At 42.9% G+C, this 21,013-nt stretch overlaps 1 protein-coding gene across 8 annotated transcripts in view; it reads right to left on the minus strand.

Annotated features, from left to right (window-relative positions):
* The window catches only part of mtss1lb (MTSS I-BAR domain containing 2b), a 37,697-nt gene extending 18,794 nt beyond the window's left edge, over positions 1-18,903 (minus strand). For all 8 annotated transcript variants that reach the window (XM_077564723.1, XM_077564721.1, XM_077564720.1 and 5 more), the window contains exons 1-3: positions 18,565-18,903; positions 7,735-7,796; positions 6,748-6,821 (exon numbers count right to left, since the gene is read on the minus strand). In XM_077564723.1, the coding sequence (XP_077420849.1) occupies positions 6,748-6,821; positions 7,735-7,796; positions 18,565-18,651 (223 nt within the window). In that variant the 5' untranslated portion in view covers positions 18,652-18,903. The remainder of the gene's footprint in view (positions 1-6,747; positions 6,822-7,734; positions 7,797-18,564) is intronic.
* Positions 18,904-21,013: the final 2,110 nt, after the last annotated feature.

Genomic DNA, 21,013 nt, shown 5'->3' on the forward strand with positions numbered 1-21,013 from the left:
GAGGAGGAGGAAGAGCGGAAACCAGGCAGGAGGAAACGAGAGGGTTTGTCTCACACATTTTAATGAGCTTGAGAGGAGAAAAAAAAACTGGGGGGAAAAAACAACAACCGAGCTCCTGCCAAGTGTGCGTGTGCATGTGTGTTGTATATGTTTGATCTCGCTTTCGTTTATGATGGTCTTCTTCCTGTTTGGCTGCCATTAACATGCCTTTCTAAGTCAGCGGGAGATCAACAACAAGATGAGGAGATGCACGCACACACATCGCAGAATTCCAGATGTGAGGCTTGTGTGTGTGTGTGTGTGTTACATTATCATGTCCTAATCATCAGAGTGCGTGTAATTGAGTCGTAATGTAGATTCCGAAGCTTTTGGAGACCTGTTGGGGGAACCCATGATCCAAAGCATACCACATCATGAAACAAAACATGTTGATGTTTGTAGATGATGCGCACAGAAGTCACAAGAAGATTTGCTTTAGTGGCATCGTCATGCCAAGGAACTACGTTGAAAGAAGTTGAGGTGATCCATTTTGACAAAAGTAGTGCTTTGTCACAATCTTGTGGCAACTATACGCAATTCGAACATTGTTTAGGTGGCATCAATTAATTATAGCGAGCAAAAAAAAAAAAAAGCCAGGAAAAAGTTCCCCACGGGGAAAATAAAAGTATATCGTATCGTATTGTATCGTATTGTATCGTAAAAATCCAACGCATACATATCATAAATGGTGTAACACACATCTAGGAGGGGTTGTGGGGTGTTTTTGTGTATTTGGTCGCACAAATGCAGATCAGGTTTTTTGATGATTTCGTCAACAATCAGGAGAATAATAGCAACCGAGTTTACAGATTTGGGAAGCCCTGCTCACGACCTTTAATTTGAGGTGTGACCTGATGGGGTTTGTTGGGAATTGATTTTCCACTTTGTGGGTGGTGATCTAATGTCAAGGTCAGTATTCCACAAAAATGATTTGGGATAAAAGTCATCATCATAAAAAAATAAATAAATAAAAAACGGGATACGTTTACCAATTGGGCCTTTTGTTGGCTAAACTGGTTCAAATATTTTTCATGTATTAATATTTATTTTGGATTTGGAAAAATTTGCTCTTTATTCCATATTTTCATTAAATCAACACTATTTTCAAATGCATTTTTAGCTCATTTATATTTTATTTAATTCTATTGATAATTTATTTAATTTGACAATTTAATTTAATTAATTTAAGAGGAATCAGAAAATGGATGGATGGATTTAATTCATTAAAAAAAATGTTTAGTTTGATTTAACTGCTATTTCCATTTTGGGGCTATTGGTAGTTTTGAAACTATTATCTATTTCCGCTTCTAACAAGGAAATCAGGAAGTGCCGGTTGACGTCAGAACAACCAAGGCCTCTGTTGCCATGGTTACAGCCGTCTGTAGCACTTCCATCCCTCATAGTGACACAGCAACAACCGGGAGACAAAAGGAGGAGGCTGAGAACCAGGAGCTAGCTGCGCTAACCGAAAGCTAGCCACGCTAACGAGGCCAGCGAGACCTGGATGAGGCGGAATTATTCATGAGGCTCACATTCCCACTCGAGACCTCACGGAAGCATCCCAGACAGTTACCTGCGCAGACGGAAACATCTAAGAGAAGCTCACTGGGGGGGGGTGGGAGGGGGGTTCACTCATTACCTCCGCCAAGCATTAAAGACCGGCAGCTAGAGGACGGTATTGTTGTTCGATAGCAAGATTATGCGTGAACTTCACAACCCGTTTCTATCGAACCAATTGAAATGGCGCAAATCCACACAAATGTGATCCATACATTCAAATATTTCCCCTTTTCTCCAGAAGACAAATGGTAGGGTCCAGTCGGCCATCATAGTAGCTTGTCACTTGAAAAGCCTGTTTGTGGTTATGACATCATCATAAGAGGACATATCTATAAGATACCAACAGATTTGGAAAACCCTCATCGTTTACGTTAGTTTGAGCGACTCGAGGTGGTTGCTAGCAACAACAACAAAATGAGTCTGTTATTACTGTGTTAACTGACTCAAGTTGATCGCTTTGAAATAAAAAATACAGAAAATTGTCTCTCCTTCTGCTGCTCCACCAAGTTTTTAATCTATTGGGTAAAAATTAAGGAACATTTCTCTCTCTTTCTTTTTTGGGGGAGGGTTTGGTGTGTTTGACCTTGACCTGGACATGTACAATAGTCAAAAATTTTCTGACAATAGTTTTTAAATTTGAGTCACGATGTACAAAGTCATTCATTCTCTGGTCATGATTTCATATTTTTGGACAAAACAATAATACAACATCACTTTACTAGCATCGCATTTTAAATGGACGCGTAGATCCCTGTGCTGTGCTGTGCTGTGTAAGTGCATTCACACACACGCACGCACACACTCAAAAATGTCCTCACTTCATTAAATCTTCTCATTCTGTTGGTTAAAAACTCATTTTGGTCCTCACAATGTAGTATGTACAAGTACACACACACACACACACACACACACACACACACACACACACACACACACTGACTTCAGGCTGAGGGGTCATGGCACGGTCTCTTCCTGTCACATTACGTTTCTCCACCCAAGCTGCTGTTGCCATGGCAACAAGAACCCCCTCCCAAAATACAACCAAGCAGTTCCTAGTGGGTGACAACAGAGCCTCACAATACTCTCAGTAAGCGCAAAAGGCCAACGGGGCAAATTTTTTGTGTGTGTCATTTTTGTGTCATGATAATTCCAATTACAGTGATCATTTTTGGTCACGATAAACACAAAGTTTTCCAATCATTTCATCTTGAAAGACAAATTAATTATCGGGAAAAGCCAAGCAATATGTAAATATATATATATATATATATATATATATATATATATATATATATATATAAATATATATATGAAGTACTGCCACCATCAGTGAAAATAATTTTATTGTCTTTACAAGTGTTTGATTATTTTGCCCCTGACACACATTCGGCTTTGCAATAAGAAACGCTTTCCTAATCTCAACACCCTAGCTGCGCCCCCTGGTTGTCATGGTAACTCATCACTGGTCACAAAGTATTCTGGTGAAAAGTTGTGTTTTTCAGACACCTTCAATTGTGAGTGTGTGTGTGTGTGTGTGTGTGTGTGTGTGTGTGTGTGTGGAGGGGGAATCAAACAATGGTTATAAGTGCAAAAAAAAACACAATGCCACACATGATCAAACACACGCGTACACGATGAGAGCAATGATTTGACCAATTCGTCAGCAAGAATGACAATAGCAACAATGATGACATCATCATCATCATCTTCATCATCATCATCATCCAGCCAGCCAGCCAGGCAGGCAGGCAGGCAGCAAGCGCTGAGTCACACACTGCAGTGTTCTAAATATAGCATGCTGGGTAATGTAGTCTGGGCCCGAGACGACGTGGCTGCCGTTTACCGACGCTCCAAATGACACGCAAACGCATCGTTGGCCCACTCAAGACGTTGAACAAGAACGCGATCGATTTTGAAGCTCAAAACAAGAACAATGCTGATTTTCAAGGCCATCACAACCAACGCTGGTTTGTCCAGCTTGAAGTTCAAAAAAAAAAAAGATTGATTTTGACAAGCATTCAATTCTGGCGCTGTTGATTCCTATTGAAAAAGAATCCTATTGATTTGAATGATTTTTGTTTCAAATGTCTGCTCGAATGCGTCTATTCCTTTTAAGGGTTGGTCTTTTCGTGCTTGCTTCAGTATTTACGCGGCGACAGGACAACTACATCAACACGCACGCACGCACGCACGCAAGCACGCACAACCACCGTCAGTCACGCAGCCTCTCGTCTCATTGAACACAACTCGGCCTCGGAGCAGAACAACTCGCTGGGCTTTCCGCTTCCCATGCTCACTAAAGTCCCTTCAATGCGCGTGTGTGTGTGTGTGTGTGTGTGTGTGTGTGTGCTTATGTGCCCGTGCGCGCGCGCGCGTAACAGAGCACGTCTTGTGCAGTTGACCTGCGGGACAATGCTGGATTGTGACATGAGGAAATGTCCTTCCAGAGATGCCAGCTACTAAGTGACTAGACTAGCGGATTATGGGGCTTTATTGTGAGGGGGTTTTATTTATTGTTCATTAAACACCTTTTTTTTTCATGTTAAATAATAGTAGCATCCTTTTAAAAGATGCCATTCCCTAGAGTAGTTGCACACAGTCAACAAATGCCTCCCTCATGCAAAAACAAACAAAAACAAGGCAGTAAGTGTAATGACATTATTTCAAATTCCAAAACAAAAGGCCACCTGAAATACTTTTAACTCATTTGAACTCTGTTGCTAAGCAAAACAGCAGCACCAACAGAAGCTTCTCAGGTCCGGACCAAATACAATTTATATATATCAAAAATAAACAATGTCGCAATAAAATAATACATGATCAGTATAATGCAATTAAACTAATACAAATTTATGAATTAATTGAAAAAAAATCATTTATTCATTTATTAAAATGTCACGATAAATATTATAAATTGCATTTTACGCCAAATGACTAATCAAGCACAATATAAGAAAATGAGAAAATGAAAAAGTAGATTAACAAAATGAAAAAAAAAAAAGTGTATTAAAAATTACATTCTAATAAATAGCAATTTAGTTATTAAAATCCCCCCCAAAAAATCTTCAATAAAATAAGAATAGCAATCATAATTGAAAAGCCTGGTGAGGATAAGTGGCTAGGAAAATGGATGGATAGATAAAAGTAATAGTTTTATAGATTAAAAAATTAAAGTCGCACTCATTTTAGTCCACATGAAAGATGCTCAGCCCATTTGAAATCCTCTCGCAATTCAATTTTCAATTTTATTACGATCTCTTCACTCTTTCCTGCTCTGCTCTCAGCAACAAGGCTATTTTTTTCCTCACTTCACTTGTTGCCCGGCAACCGCGCCGGCACACGTGACCCGGCCGCACGTGATTGGTCGAGGCCCTCATGTCGTGTTGGAGGCAGAGACATGAGCACGTCATGCGTGTGTGTGTGTGTGTGTGTGTGTGTGTGTGTGTGTTGTTTTATATATTCCGTTCAAACACCAACAATCATCAAACATGACACAGTTTTTTTCCTTTTTCTTTTTCTTTTTTTGGAGGGCGCTTGTGTTTTGCGCCAAACACTTGCAGACTTTAGTTACTTAACCGCAGATGGGGGAGGCATATTCAAGAGGGATGCTTTGATTTGCATTTTTTTGAATATCAGTAATCAGTTGCATTATGCAATAATGCAGCAATATGAAAAACAAAAAGAACCATTCAACATTAAAGGTGCACTATGTAGTAAAAATTAACATACCATAATAATTGTAACGTAATGCCAATGGGCGAATCAACCTAACCTACACCCTAAAAGCAGATTGGTCAAATTGACAACAAAAAAAAGGTTGAATTTAACCAATCTCGCTGGTAGTCCGACAGATCCTTGGTTAAAACAACCATTCTAGAACGGTAAGTGTTTTCAACCAATATATATTTGTGATTGGGCCAAACGATACAAATTGGTCATTCTGACCAAAAGATTGTTTAGTCTGTGTTAGAGGCTGATATTTAAAAAAAAAAAAAAAAAAAAAAGTAGCACCGATTGTCACATCCACCTCAGTGGGGCGAAATTTGCTCTCCGCATTTGACCCATCCCCTGAGGGAGCGGTGAGCAGCAGCGGGCGCCATGCACAAGGAATCATTTGGGGACCCATCTATTGGTTAATCAAGCCAATATGAGCTTAACCTACTGGATTGGTAGTTATTTTTAAAGTGTATTAACCTGCAGCATTAAAGCTCGATATGTAATAATCTGAAGAGTGTAGAAGAAGCATATCGTTAACATTAAAGCTAAATTATGTACGTAATAATCTGGGCCCGAGTGTAAGCGTAAATTTAGCAGAAGCATTAAAGCTACACTATGTAAAAACTGTCAAATGAACATATCCGCATTAAAGTTGCTTTAACTCTTTGACTGCCAGACGTTTTCAGAAAAGGGATGCCGTGGGTGCCAGCCGATTTAAGCATTTTTGACTGATCTTTCAAGGTCCACAGAAAATTATGTGTTTGGACTATGGAAACACACATACTACCAAATGAAAGATTGGACTCTCATCTTTCATCAGAATTGTTGTTTTGTTTCTACCTTATTCAGTTTTTCAGTAATCAACAATAGAAAATGGTTAGTTTCACCTCTGTTTTGAAAAAAAAACGTCTTTTAACGTCTTTGGCACTCCTCCATAGGATTTTACTAAACGTTATTTAACGTTTTTGGCAGTCAAAGAGTTAATGTTGTCTTTGTTGTATATTTAGTCTTTGCGCATGCACTTTTGTAATCAGTCTGTTTACCTTATATACATGTTCAAAATGAAATTGCAGGGAAAAAAAGTCAAACTATGTTACAATGAATGTCAGAAAATGGAGCGATCGTCAACCATGAAAGCTACATTATCCCAAACTGTAAGAGTTGGTTGACGACGTCAAGATGAAAGCAAACGAGCTGAAGCTGCATTTAAACACAACATACTGTTTGATGTAAAGTAACAGCTGCTTCAAATGACCATAATAGTGACGCTAATTTCCGTTAGCCATTAGCTGTCCGCCCAAGTTAATTTAAGGACGTCTGAATGCAAACAAATGAAACTGCGGGAAACAATAGAAAAAGGAAAAGCCAAAACAAGTCTGATGCTGCAAGAAAATACGCAGCAAAAAATGTGGTTTAATCTGGTGGTCCTACCTCGAGTGTTGGTTGCCATGTCCGCCACCTTCTGAAAAGCATCCAGGAAAGCCACCGCTGCTAAAACCGTCGTTCTGCAAAGACACGTCCGCATTCATTGCGAAATTGTCCATTCGTCACATTTTAATCGGCATCACAATTTTGCCAGCCACGATTAAATGAACGTGATCAATCGGCGATTTTTATATTCAAATGAAGGCTCTGCTCTAGTCAAGTACTTTTGCAACCGCTAGTCATCCAACCACCAGGGGGCGACGTCTTCATTACACTAGGAAAGTGACACCCATACCCAGAGATGGCAAATCCAGGTCCAGAAAGTAAAAAAATCTGCCACAGTTCGGCTTTAGCCATTGATGCTGGCTAGCTAGCTCCCTAGCAGGTAAACAAGCACCTGGGGAGCTAGCTAGCTAGCACCTGTGGCTAAAGCCAAATTGTGGCACATTTTTTTTACTTTCTGGACCTGGATTTGCCACCTCTGCCCATTACTGATACCTTATCAACATTGGGTACTTGTGAAATGTGAAGGTGGTTTAGATTTTTGAGGACAAAAAAAAAAAGTTTGTCCTCCTCACCAGTAGCCGGCACGAAGCAGTGACCGTTTGAAAACACAGCGAATATCATGCGTGCCAGAAAGGAATACCATTTTGTTCACAATGATCTGTCATTAAGTTAAGTGAAAATCGATGTATTAAAAATATGTATCATATCGGTGAGTACTCAAGAGTGAATACTCACACTAGTTTTGGCCTTTAAAAAAAAAAAGGATATCTCAACCCGACTTATTACTACATAAGACAATTAGAAATTTTGCTACAGATTGTTTTCAGGCATCATAGAAGTTGACACGATTTGCTTTTATAGGCCACATCAAATGATGTGGCGGGCAGGATTTGGCCCCCGGGCCGCGAGTTTGACACCTGTGTTGTAGAGGATAAAGAATATATGCCACTGAGTTGTGCATAACAACACATTGATCAGGAAACTCACCTGAGCTGCGAATGAAGCTTTGTGGCCTTTGCGCTGAAGTCCTCCCACACTGGATAGGAGCACTGGAACACACACACACGCACACACACACACACACACACACACACACACACACACACACACGCACACACACACACACACACACACGCTAAACATCATGCGTGACATGTGTAATTAGATTGAGTTCGAATGAGTTTCTTTTTCTCTTGTTTTGAAGATTGGAGGCACACCTGACATTTTTCTCCGTCACATCCCATAACAGAACACGTGTACACGCGCACGCACACACTTGAATATACCAGATACACATTCCATATAACACACAAACTTGTACACAAACACATACAAATGTACACGTGCACATAACACTAATACGTAAATATAGCAAAAAAACAAGTATATAACACACACACAAACAGACACATCAAACAAACCTACATGAAGATAACACGTGCACACACATTGAACAAACACACACACAGCGCGAACACTCGAACAACACTCACAAACACGTGCATGTATAGCACACACACACATGCATACATGCACATATAAAACACGCATAAACATGTATAACAAACAGAAATCACACACACAGGAGCTTCAAAGTATTGCTAATGACCCCCTACCCCCCTCCCCCCCCTCCCCCCGCCCCACCCTATGCTGCTATCTCAGACTATCCACTCTGACCTCTGAACCCTATAAAACGCCTGCAAATTGACTGTGCGCGCGTTTGTGCATACGCGCGTATCAGCTGGTGACATCATCAACCTGGCGACACCCCCACAAAATGACAAGCAGCAATGTGAGCAACGGTGGCGTGTGCGTCAAAGCGGTGGTGGGGGGGGGGGGGGGCGGGGCTATCAACAGTGATGTCACAAGCAGCAAAAGATCTTTGATGTGGCCCGTTTGATGTGGCATCATTTGGGCCGGCATCCGAGTTGTCCCTTGGTAGCAAAACTCGCTCGCCGGCTCGCCTGCAACCCTACCCCCCCCCCCCCCCCCCCACGCTCGTTTGAAGTACACTGCCAAGATGAAGTAGTGCGGACGGGAGATAATGTGGAGCGACGCCCTCGTGTCGGGACACGTGCGCGCACAAACACACACGCTACCCTGCCTCATTAGCATTTTACACAATACAATCCCTCCATTCGTTCATTATCCGAACGTCGTCATTGTCACGGCGTTAAAAATCAACAAAATGCAGTTTCGAAAGACACAAAGGCGCAGAAAACACCGACGACGATTCACAGGCGTCCGGCATCATATGGGGCGGCACGGTGCCCTAGTGGTTAGCACATCTGCCTCACAGTCCAAAAAGTCTGGGTTTGAATCGAACCATGCTTCTTCCCATCATCCAAAAGTGTTTGCTTCGCTGAAGACTCCAAATCACAAAACAAGTTTTCAACACCCACATGTTTCTTCACCCATGCTTTTCCATATAAAAAGTTTTGAAAAAGTGGGATTCTACTCGAGCAATCATTGATGATGGTGGGATGGAGAAAAAGTGGGAATCTACTCGGTAGTGGCGCAGTGCAAGCCAAAGTTTAGTCGATGTGCCACTATTTCACAAACCAGATCACAAACTACAGATTTTCAGTCTGATGCTGCGGACAGTGAACACGTTGAAATATTGTGTTGGTGGTCTCTGATTCTAGTCAGTACTCGAATAATAATAATAATAATAATACATGGCTGATTTGTCACTATCTCACCAGTCAGAGCACGAATTACTGATTTTCTGTACAACCAGAAGGAGAAGCTACCCAAATTCAACAATCCGGTCAGTGGATCCATGGTTCGAGTCAGTGCTCGGGCAGTCCTCGTCAAATTTTTGATGGTGGCTGCTCAAGTATTAACTCAAATGAAGGGTCTCTTGAACCGATTCTAGAACTTAACTGCTCTCTCCATCTTCCGTCATTGAAAGCGATATCATTTCATACATCTGAAAATATGATCGACATTCACGTCACTTTCCAGAGAAGCTTTTGTGTGAGCGACGAGCTTTTTCTTTGGCTTGCAGCACAAAAGCTCGCTGAGTGGAAGTAAGAGGAGATCATCGTCTCCAGCTCGTTAAAATGTTTGGCTCGTTAAGGACAGAGGATGCTGGGATCCAGCCAAGATGGCCTCTTCTTCTCCCCCCCCCCCCCCCCCCCGATTGCCTTTGTGAGGCTTGTCAAAGCTTTTCTCGTCACACTTGGGCTCAATATTCCTCTTGTTTGTCTCCACCAGCAAAAAAACTTCTGGACCAAAGTCAATGCACGCTGCTCTTTCCCACTTAGCTTAGCATGATAGCATCAATTCAGGGGTCTTTATGAATTTGACTTGGAATGCTAATGCTAACAAGGAGCGTTAGGGCTGGTACATTACAGTAGGTGAGGCAAGGGATTTCATGCTAACACTCATGAATCTTGAAATCCGCTAGTTTAATGCTAGCACCAAATGGGAAACGTAATAGACAGGCTAACAAATAGCATTGTGCTACAAATAGCATTGTGCTGCGGCGTTATAACTCTTTCAGCAGCGGCTATTTGAACACAAATGGTGCACAACAGAAGGAGCAGTACCATATCCATTGAATTGAAGCCAAAACTTTCTTTACATTCTATTTATTGATGTAATTCATGTATTTTTATTAATACAATTAATTCTTTTCGTTTTTGTTGATCTTTTGGAGTTAATTTGGCGTCACATCCTGACGTGTCAATGTAAAGTCGTTTGTCCACGTGTGCATCAAACGAAAGACAAATGTGTCTCCTCCCTGTGTGACTACAAAACACAGTTCAAGTCGACATTTTTGATGAAAAAAAATGGTCGTTCATGTGATCAAATATGAAATTAGCTTCTTTGTCATCGTGTGAATTGGTGCGATTAGAGCGCCAAAAAAAAAAAAAAAAAAAAAAAAAACGAGGCTAATCCCTCCATTCCTCTCCATCGCTCTCTGAGGCTCTTTGCTGGATTTCCTCTGTTTGGCTTGCCGGCCGCCGGCCAAACAAAAGAGACGTTAAGCTCCTCGTCCGCAGCGGCGGCCCGAGAAGCCCGAGAAGCCCGAGAAGCCCGAGAAGCCCGAGAAGCCCGAGAAGCGGGACACAGGACGACAGGGAGGAAGAGCAGAGATCTTCCCCGAGATCAACTTGCAACATTTGTCCCACAAGCAAAATGGAAGAACTACAAGTCACACGGAATGAACAACATGAGCTCAAAAGACCGTTTAGGGACACAAGAGTTAAACAGCCGCGTTTTTCCCAATTAAATATGTCAACACCCACACTTTTCCAGATGAAATGCTTCAACATCACACTATTGCTGATGAAAGGTTTCAACAACCCCATTTTTCCTGATCAAATATTTAAACCTCTACAAAATAAAAAGGTTTCAACACCCACATTTTCCCTATTAAAGTGTTCAACACCCACACTTTTTCAGATGAAAGACTTAAACACCAACACTACTGCTGAAATCAGGTAAAAATACCCACACTATGCTCAGGGAGAGTTTTCAACATCTGTGCAACAACCCGATGAAAGGCTTCAACTCCCACATTTAAAAATGTTAACACCCACGCTATTGCTGATGAAAGATTTTATTACCCACATTTTTCAACACCCACATCTCTATAGATGATGAATTTTAACACCCACACTTTTCCAGATGAAAGGACACATCGGATGAGAGGTTTCAACACCCACATTTTTCCTTATTAAAGTTTTCAACACCCACAGTTCTACAGACGAAAGGTTTCAACACCCACACACTTCCAAGAAACATTTAACACCCACACTTTTCCAGATGGAAGGTGTCAACACCAAGTTTTCTCAGTGAAAGTCTTCGACACCCAAACTTTTCGGGATTCAGTATTTCAACATTTCACAATAACATCCACGCTTTTCCCAATGAAATATTTCAACACCCACTCTAACATTTCACTACTTGCACTTTTCTTGTTGAAAGGTTTCAAAACCCATGTTTTTCCACAATACAAGGTTTTAACTCCCATACATTTCCCACTAAACAGTTCCAACACCCACTCTTTTCCCAAATGAAACTTTCAAAAACCAAACGAAAGGCTTCAACACGCACATTAGGATTTCAACAAATACACTTTTTTCCGGTGAAAAGTTTCAACACCCATTTTTTTTCTCCGATAAAAAGCTGCAACATTTTGCAATGAAAAGCTTCAAACCCACACTTTTGCCAATGAAAGCTCTCATGTCACATTTTTGAAGACTGCTGCTTTTCAATAGGACACAAGATGGATATATTAGCTAAGTTCCAATATCAGGTCCGTGGATCCCCGGTTCTAGTCGGTACTCTACAACTTGCAGTCTCTGGTCAACTTGCAGGGATGAACCGACTTCATTCAACAATACCACTGATGTTCTTTGCCCAACAGAAGTTGGAGAAAGTCCTTCGAGTCAAAGGTCAGATCAGCCCGCTAGTTTCTAGTCGGCACTCCAGTCGGTACGAGATCTGTGATTTTTGTCACTATCCAACCTGTCAGGGATGTCTTTTTAAAAAAAATTAAAAAAAATTATTCTACATTGAACAAAAAAGTCTTGTGAATATTCACCTGGGAAGATACAGTACCTGGTTCGAATCAGCACTCGACTAGTCAGTTCATCCATCAACTTAGCAAACACACTTGCAATGTAAAAAGTATGAACGTTGTTGCCTTGCGATTTTTGACACAAGACGGTGGAAGCACAACGTCAACGTCTGCGGCCTCTTGGTTCTGGGCGGCACCCGAGCAGCCACCACATTCGCTCGTCAACCGAGCGTCATGTTCACAATTCCACATTGCTCCGATTCTCTGCTTTCGCTGAGACTCGTGCTTTCTCTCTCGCAGCCTTTTTTTTAGGCTTTTAAAGGCAGTTGGGAACAACAAGAGACAAGAGAGAAGAAACAGGCCCGTTCTTCATGCCCTCAAATTTAATGATCCACTTCCACTGGGCCAGAATAGTGACTTCATTTTACTGCGCCTTTGTACGAGCAAAACAACTCAAATCAGACATTTGCTGAATCACTTGTATTCTATTCGCCTCTTTTTATGGCACTGGGGACAGACAGAGTGTCAGTATTGTTGATTTAGTACAGCTGCACTGGACTGCGATGATGATGATGATGATGATGATGATGATGATGATGATGATGATGATGATGATGATGGTCATGCACTGCCGTGAAAGGAAGCCAAACTGTGGCTGGGTTTTTACTTTCTGGGCCTGGATTTGCCACCCCTGGAAGTATCCGGCCAATGGATCCTTCAATCTAGTCACATCTCCAACAGTCGCAGTCAATAATTCGATTTTTAGTAAGACACAAGATGGAGGCCTACATTTAAGTATTGAGTCGACGTTCTAGCAGCAGCAGTCAATGATCAGTAGATAGCAGTTGTTACGCTCAACTTTTTGAGCTCAACAAGTAGTCGCCCTCATCCTGCCCTTGTCGTCATGGTAACGAAAGCCATGAGGCATTGACACACCCCGCAGTAGAGGGGTCGCCTGCATTTGGATTCGCTGGCGTTCCATGACCGCCTGTTGAGAAAATACGCGATTCCATTTGAAAAAATACGCGCAAATCATTTTTGCTTCCCTTCCATGGCGTCGGCCCACTGACCGTGACTCTGACCCCTTGTGTGTGTGTGCGCGCGCGCGTGCGTGCAGATTAAGCCCGGCCTCCAGGGATACGCCGGCAGACATACATTGTGCCATTGTAAACACACACACACACACACACACACACACATGCATAGGGGTGAGATTTCCAACGAGCTACGTGTGTGTTCAAGTCTACGCAGCACAAAAGGAAGCGAGCCACTTTGCATGTTTGCCGCACACACATTTTGGGTGGCGTGTGTGTGCCGACGGCAAAGAGGAAGGGAGGATTGCGACGGGAGGCAGAGAGGAAGTAAAAGCGGCAATTTTTTAAGACACATTGCACGTCCAAGCTGCTGATGGGACATTTTGTGCAAGGGTGGGGGGGTAAGCTGTGATAACTTGATGTACATGCGATGGTTAAGGCGGATGTCACACAAGGGGGGGAATAGAAACGTCTTGTTTATTCAAATTTGAATTGATTATATCATTCAAATGTTAATTTCAAGATATTTTTTGTACTTCAATAATCATTTTAATATCGATTTCTACGGAAGAGGATAAGGGAAAAAAAGGTCGGCAGGATTCTGACTTTAATCACAGAATTCTGACATTAAAGTGAGAACTTTGGAGATTAAAGTCAGAATTCTGACTTTAAAATCCAAATGATGTGATTAAAGTGAGAATTCTCACTTTTAAATCAGAATTCTGAAAATTAAGTGAGAATCCTGACCCCCCCCCCCCCTCTTCACTGACCCCGCTCCTCTTCCGTACCTGCACAACCTAATTTACTTCTACATTATTTAGCTGCACGGGAGGGTCAAAACAATAGGAACAGCGTACCCCAATCAATCCCATTTCCAAGGGAACACCCTTGGATTAAACGTGAGCCTCATCTTTAGTGGCGCAAATGACGTGTCCTTGCGTGCGCCTCGTTCCCGGCACTAATAGAGATGCTGTGTCACAGGTGTTGATGTTGCTCGGCGGGCAGGCCACGAATGACTGCGCGAGTCTCAAAATGGTGGCGGGAGGAGGATGAGGAGGCAGGATTCACCTTCACGCCGAATCGTCAACATTGCCGGCAAACGCTTAACAGCCGTCGCCTGTCGCCAGGACGACGGTTTATAGCGCATACAGAACCGCGAGGGCCGACAAGCGTGTGGTCAATACACTTCGGTCAGGGTTTTTTCCCCCCAAATGTTATTTTGTGACTACTGCTTTGGCTTTAGCCCCTGATGCTAGTTAGCTAGCTCCTTTTTTCGCCACTCCCTCACACATACAAACACGGTCTCCCAGCCGAGGAAGCGAACCCACGCCAACCTGCATTGTAGGCAAGTGACGGTACCACTCCGCCACCTGCAGCCCAGCTCCCTGGCAGGTAAACGAGCACCACGCGAGCTAGCTAGGGTGCTAAAGCCAAACTGTGGCAGGGTTTTTACCTGTCTGGGCCTGGATTTGCCACCTCTGACTCTAACCGCCTTGTGCCAGCTCTTAAGGGTCTTGAAAGGGGAAAAAAATGGAGAATTAAGGAACTGTAATGCCCTGCCATTTGGGCAAGGAGAGCCAGTGTGAACATTTATTGAACAAAAGCACCAGCCAAACACACAAATTGAAAATGAGAACACTGCCGTAAGCCACAACTCCCGCTCAAAAGTTCACACGTAGACTCCTGATGTCACTCACTAGCCACACCCCTTAAAGGTAAATAAATAGCCAACACTTGAATACTACAGTAAAAAATGCATACAAACGCTCCCCTACTTACGAACATTCGAGTTACGAACAACGGTACATATGAACATGTCTGCGCGCATGTCAAAAAATGTTGGGAAAGAGATGCTGTAAGTTGGATTTTTTACTGCGCACCTTTTTCCGAGTAGTGCTTCTTTCCGCCGCTAATACCGCCGCTTGGCGCTGTGAGAGCTCACCCAGCATTGGAGGCTCAGCAACGTGTCGAGGAGGAGGAAGAAGAAGAAGAAACGCCCGTCGCTCATAGATGAAGCCATCGCACTCTTCCAGCAGCGAGACCCAAATATTGAACGTTGCAAATCAATTGAATGATGCCATACGGTGCTACCGCATCGTTTATGATGAAAAAAGAAGAAAACTGTGCAATCGTCGTTCGATCGCTTCTTTCGGCCAGTTTCTAGTAAATCCTCCAAGGAAGATACTCATCAACCCTCATCTTCTTCTCCGCGACCCTCAACTTCTTCCTACATTGACGTTACGGAGGAGGAAGTAACTTTTGAAGCCCATTCCAGCGACGATGAAGAACCTCTCGATATAAAATCCTCCTCTTCCTCCTCCTCCATCAAATCCTTAAGCATCGAGTACATCTTCCAAAAGTAAGTTCAACTTCATTTTATTTATCTTATTACGTACATGTACATACTGCGTGTGTCTCTCGCTCTCTCTCTCTAACATACGTAGTACAGTACAGTACTGTACGTATTCTCTCCATTTTATTAAAAGTTTTTTTCAGTACAAACCAATGCAGGTTACTTGTACAAGCCTTAAACATACTTATATAAACCTTCAATATACTTATATAGGCTTTAAACATAAATTATAATACAAAATATAGCACTGAAGCAACTTACGAACAAATTCTACTTACGAACGATCGCTCGGAACAAGACTCGCTCGTAAGTTGGGGAGCGTCTGTATGTTTTTCTCTCTTTTAGTGTTTTCATACACGTCAACCCTAATTTGGTCCCACCTGTATTACAAACCCATAAAATCCTTATTTTCCCATAAAAATCCTTATGTCAGTTTTATCAATACTAAAGCTGTTTCATGCAATAACATTAATCTTACCTTACGTTCTTTCTTATATGAAGACATTGACAGTATCTTGTTCCAAATGACATTTTATTGCACGAAGAAAAAACAGATTTCTAAATATCACAGTGACTGCCATCTGGCATCATAAGGTGAATCAATTTTAATCAAAATTTTATCATGGACGGTTGACTTTTTTGTTGCTTCACATTTCTCTCGTGCAACTTCGATTTCAAATGTTCTTTGACATCGTAAATGTCAGTAGATGCCGCAACCTTAATGTCCCGTCAACAAAGCCAACATGATGCATACTCTTCTCCGAGTTTTGACGGACCAATTACCTTAAATAAATCCGTCCATTCCGAACGAAAACGTCCGGTGTATCTTGTTTTTTTGGCCGGCCTGTCCCCCGTTTTCTCAACCACTGCGAACGACTCGCAATTTTCGCGCTAACACAAATTTCTTAACTGCGCATGTCAGGAAACTGTTAGAAGTCTCGCGCGATAGACGAGATTTTGTGACCGGTTGTTGTTTAAATCGAGCTTATGCACGCGTGTAGCACGTAGCCGACAGTAAATACTAAATAAATTTAAAAAGGGTAAGCAATATATACTAATATTATTATTTTTCATGAAAACAGTTAAATCTGTATTCATTTCCAAATACGGCCGTATGCTTTTGCAACACTTAAAAATCCGTAAGAAATACGGACAAACCTTATGGGTTGACATGTATGTGTTTTATAACAAAACAGTCAAGGTAACACTGCACTTTGTAAAATCTTATGGATGAAAGTTGACCAGATCAGCAGCAAATGTTGACGATTGTTGCAAATGTCTGTCATGTGTTTGGCGTCGCCAACGTCCTGTTCTCATTAACGGCTGCTGACTGCACGCGTGTGCGTATTTAAAAGCTGACCTTTACAAGCATCTGTTTCCTTTTCAAGGCAAACACGGCAACGTTTTCAACGTCAATTGAGGAAAGAGGCAAACGCGCCTTTGTTGATGCGGACACGGGTACCTTGACTTACAAGTTTTCCATAATTGATTTGTTCCATAACCAAGATCGTAACTCAAGTTGCCGATTTTTCACATTGCAAGGCGTGACTCGGAGTCAAGTGGATTTTTGTAAATTGCTTGAAACTTCCGACGACGCTGGAAGCTAACGTAGACAGCGCCATCTTGCTAGCTGGTGGGAAAAAACAGCATGGGGGCAAGATTATGCAAATGAGCAGAACTGTGACATCACAATTCAGTCAAATGGACTTTTTCAGCTTGATTGCTTGTTTCATTTCACCCTGGATGGATGAACACGCACGACTGTTTGTATACAAGCTATCAAAAAGTCACTTTAACGTCAAATGTCCCCTTTAAATCTCCAAGTGGCGTTAAGAGGGCATCGGGATGCATGCTAAGATGCGCTCACAGCTGCAGCCACTTTAACTAATCCACACATTCATCGCGTGCGTGCGTGCGCGCAAAGATCACGTATCCCCTTTCACTACTTGGCAAAATGCTTTATATTGGATCAGTGCCGACTTAAATACTTGAGTGCTTTTAGTATGCGTGTCTACGTGACGTCCAAAGCACCTATGGACAAATAATGGACTGGTCGCTAGGTCACGTCAGGGCAAACCACCAACTGCCAGTGATGAAGCCTGAGATTCAAACTCAGAACCTCAGAGCTGTGAAACACATGTGGTCGACGCTGGGCCAATATGTCGCTCATCTACTCATTGACTGTTGTGCTTGTCCTCATTCAGGTCGCGGCCAAACTGGAATCGAGTCCGGGTCGACAGACAATCACAAAGCCACTGGCATAGGTCATAATATTAGGCACACCTGCACTGTCTGATCGAATTGGGAAAAAAACATAACTGTATATTTGCACCGTAAGTGAACGTTATTATGCTGGGAGGATGACCAATCTCAAAAACACACACACACACACACACACACACACACACACACACACAAACACACACACACAAAGGGGATGCTGAGGAATGACACGCTTGCAGCATCTCAAGGCTACCCAGCAGAAAGACAGACAGGAGGGTTTTTTTTTGGGGGGGGGGCATTGGACTGGTGACGCCTGCATCGTGAAACCATGACTGGAAATCAATGAGGTTGCGAAACGAATGAATTGTGGGGGGGGGGGGGGTGCATCTGTCTTGCAATGCATGAGGATGCGCGTTAAAAAGGAACGTCCGACAATGGATGCAGGGAGGGGGCACGCACGGACGTGCGCAGGCAGGCAACGTGAGGATCAACAAAACGGTGATCTAATAAAACAAATACATGAGGAGGAAAGCCCATTTGGGGACGTTTGGGGGTTTAATTCATCTCAAGGTTCTTCCCATGGAGGGGGCAGAGGGGAGTGAGGACGACGGGGGTGGGGGGGGGGCGTCATTGTCGTTATTAAGCAAAGCACGGAACACACCACACGTATTTACCTTCATGTCGTTGACAATGGCCTGGAAAAGACCCCCGAGGGCCCCGCATTCCTTCTCCACAGTCTCCATGTTGGCCAAATCCACCATTCACACACACGCGCACGCGCGCGCTCCCAAAGCGCGCGACCAAATGTATGAGCAAAAAAACCTGAAAGAAAAACAAGATATTTCCAAGGAGATCTTCGCTCCGGTTTTCTCCCTCGAGCAGTCACACACGCAGAGGAGGAAGAAGAAGAAGAAGATGAGGAGGAGGAGGAACGACGTGAGCACGAAAGATGCGCTCTCTCTCTCGCTTTCTCTCTCTCGCTCGCTTTCTCTCTCGCTCTCTCTCTCGCTCTCTCTCCCCCTCCCTCTCTCGCTCTCTCTCCCCCTTCCTCTCTCTTTCCCCCTCAGCGTTCACACGGTACCGGGACGCGCACGCGGATTGGCGCAACGTGGATTTGGCGAAACCGCGAAGGGACGCGCGCAGGCAGATATAGCGATAGACAGCCGGCATGCGCGTGACCGTGCGCTTGCGCGCGACCGTGCGCTTGTGCGTGAGCGCAGACGCGGGCTGCGATTGGTTGCGCAGGCGAGGGTGTGGGGGCGAGGGGGGCTCCAGCAACACCAACTGTGGATGCTTGGTGTCACGTGTTCATCCGCTGCGCACACACACTGTCACCAAATTTTGCGCGTGCACGCGTGTGTGTGTTTGTTTTTCTTTTCATTTTTCCTTTCGGACACAACCGAAAAGAAAAAGGGCTGACGGGATGAAGCCGAAGTTTATTAATTTCCCGTCCCCAGAATACATTAGGATGATCAAGATGTCGATTTATCATGTGTCACCAGGAAAATAATGCAGAACAAAATACAACGCGGAATTTGCCTTTGGTGACATCTCAGATGACCTCAGAATTTTAAGACTGTTAATTTGGGGAAGTGAGAGAAATGATTGAAGGCCCTGCTGGAATTTCTGGCACAAACTGGCTTTTTAGGGCACGTGACAACAATCTCCCGTTGTCTTCTTATGTCCGCAGGGCTAGTGGGGCAAGATGGAAGCCACATTCTACAAAAACACACTTGAATGCTCCAAAAGATGCAAATGCTTACACACAATAGAGAGAGAAAACAACAAGAAAAAGTTAGGAAAAGCCTACTAGAACAGCTGAACTTCGTCTGGGGTAGTCAGAATGGGGACAGGGGTATGGTGTCTCCCACCTAACATGAGATCGAATGAATGAATGTTCTGGATTGGTTCATCCTAAACACCCGCATCCCACTCAAAAGAGGGTGTGCACACTTACGCAACCACATATCAGTGGCTTATTTTGACTTATCTTCTTGTAAAGATTGCATATAGCTATTATTCAATAAAGTTGTACAGGTCATAGGTCACATTTATGATGGGAAAAGTTTTGAAATAGTTGATATTGTCTGATCAGGGGGGTGTAGACTTTTTATATTAACTCCATCTACCTTTATCAATTCATCATGATAATGTGTGAAGTCTGGGTTGTTGTACCAAGGTTCCTGGTGTCCCTAATGAAATGTCCGCTGAGTGTGTGTGCGTGCGCGCCACTTCCTTGTTTGTGCGCTGAGTCAGCACTCGGCCTTCCAAGTGTCAGCAGTTGAGTGGAGCGAGCCTAAAAAGAGTTTACGAGAAGAACGTGTCGGATACAAGGATGGCTGAGGGGGTTTGGGGGGGACCCTCATTTTCCTCACCCGTCCACCACCCACCTTCCTCATGCCCCTCCTCCTCATGTTGCAGAATGTAGGTCTGTGCTCGCCTACAGCCATCAGCAACAATCAGTTCTGCCCCAGTTACTGACGCATCTCACACACACACAAATACGCACGTCACAACACGCACACACACACACACACACGAGATGCACGCAATATGCGTCTAAATGTACACACACACACACACATTTGAAAGCGTGGTTGACGAGACATTTGCAAACATTTGAAGCTGATCATTTTCACACTCTGACCCACTGAGGATTGCGCTGCATTATTTGGACATTTCAAATGAGACCATACGCACTCAGACGCACGCACGCACGCACACGTACGCACACATAAAATGCAGAAAATACTAGGAATGATGAAGGGGCAATCAAAAAGTATATCGGCTATAAGAAAATCTGTTGAATTTAAGACAAGAATACTATTTTCAGAAATAATACAGTTATTGTTAAAAAAAAAAAGAAAAAGAAAAAAAAAGATATCAAAGGAAATATATACTGTAAATAATATTTAAAGTAAACAATTTTAAATTTCCAAATATTTCAATGAGATGGTTAACGTAAAAGGTAATTTCATTATTTCAAAATGTCTGTGCAATTCCTCTTCATATTTACATATTTATGAAAAAAATGATATACTTTTCTTCTTTATCGTTTTACTATCAACAGCACTTATGCCTATTTTACACATGCATGACTATTTAAAGCATCAAACTCCGACT

The sequence above is a fragment of the Vanacampus margaritifer genome, chromosome 4 (genome assembly GCF_051991255.1).
Source record: "Vanacampus margaritifer isolate UIUO_Vmar chromosome 4, RoL_Vmar_1.0, whole genome shotgun sequence".
Lineage (NCBI taxonomy): Eukaryota > Metazoa > Chordata > Actinopteri > Syngnathiformes > Syngnathidae > Vanacampus > Vanacampus margaritifer.